Source organism: Gavialis gangeticus, unplaced genomic scaffold (assembly GCF_001723915.1).
Source record: "Gavialis gangeticus isolate Ggan-Ray unplaced genomic scaffold, GavGan_comp1, whole genome shotgun sequence".
Taxonomy (NCBI): domain Eukaryota; kingdom Metazoa; phylum Chordata; order Crocodylia; family Gavialidae; genus Gavialis; species Gavialis gangeticus.
The window spans coordinates 96,340,677-96,351,616 of record NW_017728992.1 but is presented as its reverse complement, the minus strand read 5'-3'; the positions used below and the strand labels follow the sequence as shown (position 1 = coordinate 96,351,616).

General features: G+C 39.8%; 1 protein-coding gene across 2 annotated transcripts in view; it reads left to right on the top strand.

Moving 5' to 3' along the window:
• Window positions 1-10,940, top strand: part of SMCHD1 (structural maintenance of chromosomes flexible hinge domain containing 1) — a 188,403-nt gene that overhangs the window by 77,269 nt on the left and 100,194 nt on the right. For both annotated transcript variants that reach the window (XM_019525875.1, XM_019525868.1), the window contains 5 exons: window positions 4,045-4,138; window positions 4,405-4,615; window positions 7,963-8,089; window positions 8,173-8,356; window positions 8,882-9,079. In XM_019525875.1, the coding sequence (XP_019381420.1) occupies window positions 4,045-4,138; window positions 4,405-4,615; window positions 7,963-8,089; window positions 8,173-8,356; window positions 8,882-9,079 (814 nt within the window). The remainder of the gene's footprint in view (window positions 1-4,044; window positions 4,139-4,404; window positions 4,616-7,962; window positions 8,090-8,172; window positions 8,357-8,881; window positions 9,080-10,940) is intronic.

Here is a 10,940-nt window from a genome sequence, read left to right as displayed (position 1 = left end):
AAATTCCATGGCAAATAAATTATACCATGTAATTTATCATTTTATTAGACTACAGAATCCCAAAACTCCTCTACATTTAAAGGCGTTTAGCATTCTTTGACAAAGTTTATGTAAGCAGCACTTTTGTTATAATGCTCTTTTTGCCATCCAGGAATTGATTTAATTAGCTGAGGGTCAAAAGTCAGAAAAAGCACCTGATTTGCATAAAAAATTTGAACAGCATTAAAAAAAAAAGTAGGCAGTCAGTTGCTTAAATCAAGAGCGTAGTGACTGATCTTATTTGTCGTACTGATTTAACTTTGCAGCTGTTGCCTGGACCACTTCTTATCTGTGCTGGTTTTCAGTTTGACAGTCTGAAAATTGTTGTGGTGCCGTATCTTTGGCCCAGCTTACCAAATCCACCAGTTTATGTGCTTTGTGAATCAAAACTGCTGATTTTCAAACCACGTTAGATGCTCCACGAACTGGATCGCATTTTCAGGCACAGACTTAATTCGATCTTCAACGTTGCCCTGTTTTAAGAGATCACATAGTTTAAGCATATACTGTGCGCCAGGTATGATTTCAAACTTGTTGCACACAAATTGCTGGTGGTACTTAATATTCTTTGCATGGTAACAAACTTCATTAAACCATAAATTCCATCTTGTAAACACTGGTTCTGGTGGAAGTGACACTTGCATTTAGATCCCTGCTTTGATTGGCAATCTGCATATCAAAGTTTACAGCCTGATCAATGTTTGAATGCTTTTTTAAAAGAGGAAACCAGGATATCCACATCAGAAAAGCGTGCATGCCAGATATCACTTACTAAAGAGAATGTGTGTATTGTAGGTAACATGAATTGGGTTGAGCATTACTCCGTGGAGCACATTAGTGAAAGCTTTGCACATATACATTGCATTATCAGAGAGAAATGACAAGATCTTGTTAAATTTGAAGCTGTAGTTTACAACAGCCATCATTACAACTTGTGCTACAGTTGAAAAATTTATAGACTTGAGTTGAACCAGCTCTGTTTAAAAAACAGATAGGTCACAGTCTTTCCAGCTCCCAGGTACGAATAAAATATGTAGTACGTTGTTATCCTGTGCATCTGTTGCTTTGTCTGCTACAACTGAAATTGAATCATATTCTGACAGTGGAGATTTTGTAGACTGAATATGGAAAGCAAGTACTTCTGGTAGGTGAACCTGGCAAAGTTTGTTTGCATTTGGCAAACATCCAGCGTTTGGAAAGTGCTTGTTAAAGTACTCCCTTAGTTTCGAGTTCTCTTCCCCCCCCCCCAAAGATATGCTGGCATTAGTGAATGTCTCCACTAACTTGAATGTAGCTTCTCTTGTTAAACTGCGTTCAGTGGCTCTTTTAAATATTGAGGTTATTGTTCTTTGTTTTTTGTTGTGACCTGAAGTCTTTCACTTCATATGCAATTTGGACTCTAAATGGCTACCAGTGCTGTTTTTTCTCAATGCATCTCAAGTCCCATTGCAAAGTGAACAAAATAATTTACCACCAACTGAATATAAGGTTCCTACAGGGAACTGCGTTAGACAATCCTGAGCTAAAATGTATTTAGCATTTTTATTTATTTTCAGTCTTCAGACTTCAAACTAGTGCATTTAAGATGGCGCTGAAACATTTCACTGTACCTTATTGACTGATGCCTTCACTTGGTCTAGGTCACTACAAGTAGACAGTAACTCTCAATCGTGATCTATAACTGTACTGATATTGTTGAATTGTCTTTGTATTGCAGTAAGCATTGGGACATTCTAAAACAGTGTATTACAGAAATAATACACATTATTTTTAAGTTGATTTCTTAGACAATCCCATATTTCCTGGTTAATAGAAGACAATCCCATATTTCATATTTTCCATGCAATCTTTGGAACCATCATTTAAGTAGGCTCCTACTCATTGGCCACCATAGGTAAAAACTTATTTGCAACTGAGGGCTGTTCTGCATTGAAGACCAAGTAAAAAAGTTTGCAGATGCTTGTAAAGAGGTTTGACTTTTTATACAGTCAAATAGTTTCAATGACTTGAATTTTGTCTGTAAATAGTTATGTAGGCTTTAACAAGGCTGCATATGTGGCTAAAGTTAGACATGTCCAAAAGTCTCCCTATTTGAAACCTGAATGGTTGGTTTATTACTGGTACATTGGAGTAAATGAACTACTTGCATATGTTTAGTCCCTTAAGTGAAAAGTATGAAAATACTTATAAAGGGGTTTGATTATTTTTTTTTTTTTATGCAAGTTCCTAAGAGTGCTGAAAACAGCACAGAATCTAAACAGATTGCAGGTTTTTTAGGACTTCTGAATATCAGACCAAGGAAGAATTATAGCTTGACAAATTTCTGTAATGCTTTAGTCCTTTCTCCCACAGACCACGTACACATCAGTTTATATGGTTATTACTGCCCCATATTGCCTTTTTGTGTTTAAAAAAAAAAAAAATTGTGACATGCTCTAACTATTGTACTTGGGCACTTACATACATGCAAGGAGCCTGCTCCAACGTGCAGGAGCACGTAAATTGATGCACTTTGGCAGCTTTGTGCATCATGTATCAGTGGTGCAGCACACCTCTGTGCTGAGAAAATGGCGGTGGTGTACTTTGAACTAAAACACTCTCAGTATGCTTTAGTTCAGAGCGCACCACAGTGCAGCAGCTGGAGTCTCCCACAGGGCTCGGAAACGCTGGGGGTGAACCCTGGTGTTCCCAAAAAGGAGAGCAGGGCCACCCATGCCCTGGGAAGCTTAGGGCAGAGGGAGAGCCATGCGAGCCAGCATTTCGCCGGTTCTTCAAGTAGCTGCTTCCCGGGCGGGGTGGCGGCCAGCTGATTGTCAGCTGGGGCCAGTACTATGGGAGATTTTAAAACCCTGCCAGAAGCCAGTAGGGAGGGAAAAGTCAGCTGGAAACACGCTGGGCACTTTGAGACTCAGCACATCAGCAGGAACGGTCCTGGAGCCACTGCCCCACAGCAGAGGAGCGGGGGTGGTAGCTGGCACCCAGCCGGGGATGGGCAGCTCCCAGCCCTGGAGCATTAGGGCTCCAAGGTGGTGATCCTCCTTGTGAGGATCACCTAACTCCAGCAGCTCAGACCCTGAGGGCAGGATCTGGAGCCTCAAGACCGAGGTAGGATCCCAGTGGCCCGCCGGATTGTTGGTGCCCACACTGGACCCACAGTTGTGGGTTGGGTACCCTCTTGGGGCAAGAGCACGAAGACCTGAGTGGCTGGCATGTGGATGGTGTGTAGGGGAGGCAGAGCCCTGAGGACCACCACAGTGCACCCATGAGTATCCTGTCTTTAGGTCAACAAGGAAAAAAACACCACTTAACCCCCTCCTTTACATATTCCATCAAGTCGTGGCAGGCAGGTTGAGGGGACCGTGGCCGCAGGGCAGGACTATACTCACAGTGCCAACTCGGGGCGCCACACGCTGCCATTTTCTCAGTGTGGAGACATGCTGCGCTGCTGATGGATGTACTCCCAACATAGCCCCAGGCACTTTTAATAAGTGCAGTTTGCTAATTAAATGTGCCTGGAGCTACATCAGGAGCATGTGTAAAAATGTCCCATGTGACCATTATGAAGCTGATTGATGTCAGAATTGGTAAATATACCTAGCTTTCAAATGGCACTTCTCATCTGTACATCTCACAACAATTTACTGTACTTTTTGTTATTTTATACCTCACAATAAGAGACAGTCACTCAGGCAATACATTTTCATACTCTGTTACATGTCACCCTTAACTGTGAAAGGTAGCAAGTGATTATCTTCCTGTTTCCCAAGCCTTTCTTCATATCCAAATGCTGCTGTTTCTGTTTTGATAAGTCTGCTAGCAAATAAGTATATCTCTGTAGATCAATAGCTTGGTACTTTTACTCTTGCTGAAAAGGACTAATTTAAAAAAACCCCAACCTTTTTTGTATAACATATGAATGTATTTAGGCTTTGTAAAAGTTGTACTTTTATTATATTTTTATCTTGTGTGCTTTTTTTTATTTATTTAAAAATATATAAACCTCAGACATATCTACCACTACTATATCCATGGACCAAAAGGAAATGAAATTAGTGCAGCTCTAAAGGAAGCAAGTCCTTTCAACAACATTGATATTGAGGTAGGATATACAGAAAAGCCTTTTTGTTGTTACTTATTCACATGTTACTAACATATCGCTTTAGTCATATTTGTTGTTAATTGTTTGGAAATGCTGCGGTATTTTGAAACGTATACAGTTTCCACTGAAAATTAAGGTAATACAGCAGTTTACTAATCTGATGCTGGAACTTTGCTTTATTTCAATGATGTGCTTACTGTCATTTGTGATATTTTACACTGATTTATAGTTTCATCTAAGGAAAAAAAATATTTTTTACCTTCTAGATTTCAATGTTTGAGAAAGGAAAGATACCAAAGATTGTCAATCTTAGAGAGATCAAAGATGACATGCAAACATTGTATATAAAGACTGCAGCAGATGGCTTTGAGTTTAAGGCAAAAGTTGAAGGGGAAGGTATAGTGGAAGGCATCATCCGCTATCATCCTTTCTTATATGATAAAGAAACTTATCCTGATGACCCATGCTTTCCATCGAGTAAGTCAGTTAAATTTCATTATTTACCCCAAAACAGTATTCTTTAAATATGTAATATTTCATCTTTTTCAATAAATAAGATCATTTATCTTTATATATAGACTCTACATAAAAGATTTACAATTTCAAATTGTGGGAAAATCTGCATTCTTTTTATGTGTGATTTCCACTGTATTAGGAATTAACATGGGAACTACAAATGGCAACAAAATGACAGAAAGGTAGAGCAGTTTAAATCTTTAAGTCACGAACTGTATCAGGATGGGCAAAATACGGATGAATCCAGCCCACCAACTGATTTGGATCTGGCCTGTAGGAGGTGTCTGCCAGTTGATTTGATTCAGCCCACAAGTGCCCCCACAGCATGGGGCTGAGCCCAGCCTGGGGCAGCCCATGCCTACTGGCCCAGCCCCAGCCAGCATCTGGCAGGGTTGCTCCCAGTGCAGCTGCCTAGGTGCTGCTCTGCTCCCCTTGCCTCCAGCAGCTCCTCCTCCTGCTCCTGCATGCAGAGCTCTGGCTCCACCTCCCAGCTGCCTTCCTCACTTGACTGCCTGCACCAGGCAGGCAGAGCAGATGGAAGGCATCCATGAGCTGGGGCAGGAGCTACCTGCCTGAAGCTTCCTCCCAGCCAGGGGCAGGAGGAGGAGCCACTGGACACAAAGGGAGCAGAGCAGCACAGATGACTGCAGCTGCACCAGGAGCAGCCCCACCAGAAGTTGTACATGCTGGCTGGGGCTGGAGTACAATATGGGCTGACCTAGGTGGGAGCGGCTTGGGCTCAGCCCCATTTGGAGCAGTGCAGGAGGTAGCCATGGACCACACAGCAGAGCTCATCTGGGCAGTACGTGCCCCTTGCCCCCTCTTCCCTCTCCATCCTAGCCAGCTCCTGGGATCTAGTGCCCAGGCAACCTCCCCCCCACCTCCGCATGCTTACAAACACCCATGCATACCCCCCACACACGCATCCTTTGACCCTCTCCCCACCCACCATAGGGCACGGGCCATCCCATGATCCCAGCCTCACCTGCCTATCTTGCTCCCAAACACCTCTCCCTGCCTGCCCGCAGCCCCATCCCACATAGGGAGTTTTAGTGAGTTGTTGCAGTGGAGCAGGGAGGTGCTGACCTGGCCCACAACAATTAGTCAGAACTCCATATATAGCTCCTGGGCCCATATAGTTGCACAACCCCAAACTAAATTAATTAGAGGCTTTGAAAAGCTACTGTTAAAATCTGTAGTATTGTTGTTTTATATTTAAATAGTACTTATTTTAAATGATGCTATAGCTAGAATACCTTACTTGAATTTTATATTAATTGTAATAGCCAAAAAGCAAATTCTTGAAAATTAAAACCCTGATCTGTTCATGTTGGCATCAAGCATATGAATTCACTTGCCTTAATATTTTTTCCTTTGGCCCCAAGGCAGCAAAGTTGGGAATTAGTTACACAGAGGTAACTTCAGGGAGATGAGAGGTTTCAGGATCTGTAGGCTGCTATTGGGTTGACCAGTTCCTCTTGTCCCCTCCCTGATGGAGCCCAAGAAGTGACATGAAATGCCTCAGTTACTTTGGTTTCATCCAGGGTCATTTTTATGAGGTTTGGCCAGTTTGTAGCACTATGGCATTGTACGTTGTTGGCTTGCTCACTTTTTATAGGACTCTTAAATTACTGAAAGCTGCCTGTGCTCTTAGGAGTGTAGGTTCTACAGATTTCCAACTATAAATTCTGATGGACTGTAGCCTTGTTGAAACATTTCAGCTTTCTTGTTCTATGGTATTTCATTACATTCATTGGTTTACATTGTAAATGTAGCACAGACTATTTGCTTACTGGTTTTGTATTTCATAATGTGATGCTGTTCACAATAAAGGTTCTAGGCTTTGACTTTTTCAGCGTGATCTTGGAACTTCTTAATAGGAAAATATTCTAGCATTTGAAGTGATAAGCAATGAAGAAATCAAAGAGAAACTATGCCCACTTTCACAAGAAGGATGTAAAAACTAGCAACAGACTTAAATTGTAAAAATCAGCACTGTCCCTTTCCCTTCCCCCACTGTGGGTGACTTTCATAAGTCACTTTCAAAAACATTTGGTCATCTTCTGTGCAAAAATGTATTGACAATTTTTATGAGATTTTGGAACATCAAAAGAGCAATGCAGCTGTAAAATACGTAACATCTATTAGAACTGTATCAGTTTTGCTGTGATCTATGAATGTAGAGCCATTCGGACATATCATATTTATTCACATACCATGCACCTACAATTAGGGCATGCACCTTGTTTGGGGGAGGCAAAATAAAGAGAAAAAAGATTTTTCCTCTTAATCGGATTGTTCAGAATCAGTTTCCTTCTTTAAGGTACACACTCCAATTTTTAATCACTAATTTTAGAGGGATAAGATGAATGTGATATATTCACATTTACATTAAATGAGGTATTTCATCTCTAACATTGGTGACATTTGCTTCTTTCTCTCCTGTTGTTTGCTTGTGCTACACAAGAGTTTAGTATCCTTGGCACTAAGACTTTAGGGAACTTAAGTTTGCTATAGAGATATCTGGGTGAAGTGTAATAGCCTGTTATATAAAGGAGGGCAGGCTAAAAGATCTAATAATCTCTTCTGCCCTAAAACTTTACAAAGCTATGAATTATTTCCATGCACTTACATTTCTGCTCTAGGAATTTTCTCTAGGTTGTAACTTAATATTCAGGATCTCATTCTGTGAGTGAAATTTATTTTAAAAGTACTTTGGTAAAAAAAGTGAATTTAAAAACTATTGTTAAAATTATTTTAAGTTTGAATACTTTCTAAAATAAATTCAAATTTATAACATGGTGTGATTCTGTCAGATACTATAAACTAAGTAGGACCAGGCTGTGTAAGTACTTGGCTGTGAGGCTTCCAGATATCATCAATGATCTGCATAAAAAGTGTTTGATTCATTAGTCTGTATTTACACATTTAAGGACCTCACTACAATTTTTAAGAGATTAGCATATTAAATCTAATGTCTTAATTAGTGGCCACATTCTAATTCTGATGGTTACATTTATGTTAGCTTAAGTCACCCTACAATTTTAAGCTGATTCAGTGTCCTTCACTGTCTATCCTAAACTTTTGTGTAGTGCTTCTTCACGGTGTTTAAAATGAAAGTTCTTCTGTGTAGTGTGTGTATACTGCTCATAAATATATTTTGCTTGAGACCAGTGTACAGGGCTAATACGTATAATTTAACAAGTTAAATGAATCTTGCTGCGTGTATATCTGTTCCTGATAATGTTCTCCTGTATTGTTTTGGAGTTTTGTTTCATGGTAACTCTTCTGTGTTCTTTTTAATCAAGGATTAAAGGATGATGATGACGATGTTGATGATGACTGCTTTGTGGTAGAAAAAGGGGCCAGAGGGAAAAGGCCTATATTTGAATGTTTTTGGAATGGAAGGTTAATTCCGTACACAACTGTAGAAGAGTAAGGATTTCCCACTTCCATAGTTTTACCTGTTGCTGATTTTGAAATTGAAGAATTTATCAATTTTTCTCTTTCTATTTAAGTTTTGACTGGTGTGCACCTCCGAAAAAGAGAGGACTTTCACCAGCTGAATGCTACAACAGAATTTCTGGTGCATTATTTACCAATGATAAGTTTCAAGTCAGCACAAACAAGCTAACTTTTATGGACCTGGAGTTAAAACTAAAAGATAAGAACACTCTTTTCACAAGAATCCTCAATGGACAGGTGATCATTTTAATCTTTTGTTATTTTTACTTGCCATGAGTCAGTGAGTGTTACTTAGGAAGCCATAGCTCACTTAGTAGTTAACTGTCCACATCAACAAACTTTGGTGCTGTGTGCTATGATAGTTCACTAGAGAAGCTTGCACAGGGCTTTTAAAATTATTTTTGCTTAAGAAATAATCAAATAAAGCAAGAACCTTAACTTTTTTGTTGCTTTAAAGTGGTAGAGGGTGACTTATCTCTTGCTTTACTTGTGGTTTATTATGTTTATATGATCAGTTATAAACTAAAAGAAACTTCTTTTAGGTAACTTCCTATTTGCATTAGGACAGTGTTGAAATTAACTCATTACTTAAGTAAAGATTGTTTTATATATTCACTGGCATAAAACATAATTTACCTATAATGCTGTATTTTTCACCATTTTAAATTTAACTTGACATCCATATTTCTGTGATCAACTATAAACCTGAAGTTTCTGTTTATACTGTGAAATTGGTGATACATCTACTAAAACCCTTCACAGGAGCAACGAATGAAAATAGACAGAGAATTTGCTTTGTGGCTCAAAGACTGTCATGAAAAATACGACAAACAGATAAAATTCGTACTTTTTAAAGGATCATGTGCTCGTACTGACTTGCCATCGAAAAGAATGCAGAGCCCTTGGGCTACCTATGCTTCAATAGAGTGGGATGGGAAAACATACAAATCTGGGCAGTTGGTAAGTTAATTGTTTGTTGATAGATGCATATTGTAGAATATATACTGTACATAGAGTAAGTACTGTATTTTTTGTTAGACTTGTCAAATCTCGTCTCAGGCTTCTCATCTTCAGACTAAATGATCCCAGTTCTTCCAGCCTTTCCTCAAAATCATATTTCCTAGATGCCTAATCATTTTTGTTGCTGTCTCCTGGACTCTTTTGTCCAAATCTATCTTAAAGTTCAGCACCCAAGCAGGGCACAGTCTCCAGGTAAGGCCTCACCAGTGCTGAATAGAATGGAAGAATCACTTTCCATGACTTGCAAATAACACTTCTGTTAATACAACCCAGTCTACTGTTGGCCTTTTTTGCAACAAGAACTCAGTGTTGACTTATTTATCCAGCATACCCCTATATCCGCCAGAGCCTGTTTTGCAATACTGCAGTCCACTTGTGTGTATACTTGTTTCATTCTAAGTGCTGGGCTGTTGTCTCAAATGTAATTCCTTAGCTCACTGATAAAACTGTCATTAGAGAGTATAAAACATTTTTCTGAAATCAGACTCTCATATCCACTACTTTCTCCCTGTCCTTTTATGACAAGGTGATAGGCTTTGTGGACATCAGGTTGTTCTTGACAAATCCATGATGGCTGTTCTTGATCATCTTGCTCTCCAGTTCTAAGCACCTAGAGGTGTCTTTGACGTGCTTGCTCCGTAAACTGAGCAGCTTCTAAAGCCCAGCTCTTCCTCCATTCCTTTCTTAAAGATGAGTGCTGTACTAACTCTTCTCTAATCTATCTAAAAATCTCACTCAGCCTCTTAATTGTAAAGCCATTGGCTATTCTTTTTATCTCAGCCAGTTCCTTGATGGGTTTTTTTTTTTCTTCCCCAAGAATGACTCTCATCCAATCCTAGAAAATATGTAGCTTCTCAAGAAATCTCTAAATTGTATTTTTGCTGCTCTAAGGTGATTCTCTCTCCTCTTTCCTGGCTGCCAACTATGTTCATTACCTGATCACCTGAAAATAATGCTGTTAAGGTTGCAAAGTCAGCTTATTTTGGATTGTAATATTTTAAAGGGTTGGGTTTTTTTAGTTACTAGACTTTTTCTGTAAGGTACAGGGTCAGAAAATTTAGCCAATGAAGGAGTCTTTTGTTGTGAAAATATCAATTTTGTGGTGTTATGTAATAAATTATTAGAAGCAAGACATGAGAGGCAATACTGTCTCTTTATTCAGTACTGATTAGGCCTCATTTGCAGTTTTGAGGCTTCACATTTTAAAATGGACATGTAGAAGTTAGGGTCCAGAGGTGGCTAACAAAAATGATAAAAGCTTGGAAGGCAAGCATACAAGGAGAAGTTGAAGGAAATAGGCACATTCAACTGGTGGAAAAGGTGACTAAGAGGAGACATGATAGCAGTCTTCAAATATCTGAAGGGCTTCCATAAAGAAGAAGGGTCCACCTTTTCTCTCTTGATGCAGAAAGCGAGATATGGACCAGTGGACTGAAGTTGCAGGAATGTAAGTGTAAATTGGCTATCAGGAAAAACTGATGAAACCAAGAAGGAATTTTTTCTTTTGCTGTTGCTTGTTGCTACAAGTCAGACCTCTCAGTTTTCCTCAGAAGCATTTGGTGTTGGCTGCAGCCCAGGCAGGGGATTTTGACTGGGGTGTGCTGCTGCTGGGACTAAACTACCAGAGGCTCATGGCTAGAGGGACTTGCTAGTGCATATTTTATCAGCTTGCAGCAGCAGGACGCTGACCTCCGTTGCCCCCTGCTTCATGTGTGGCAGGTTAGGCAGCTATGCGTCGTCATTGCAACAAGGTCTTAGCCATGGATTTGAATGGGATGGTGTCTTAGACTGAACTTCTGGG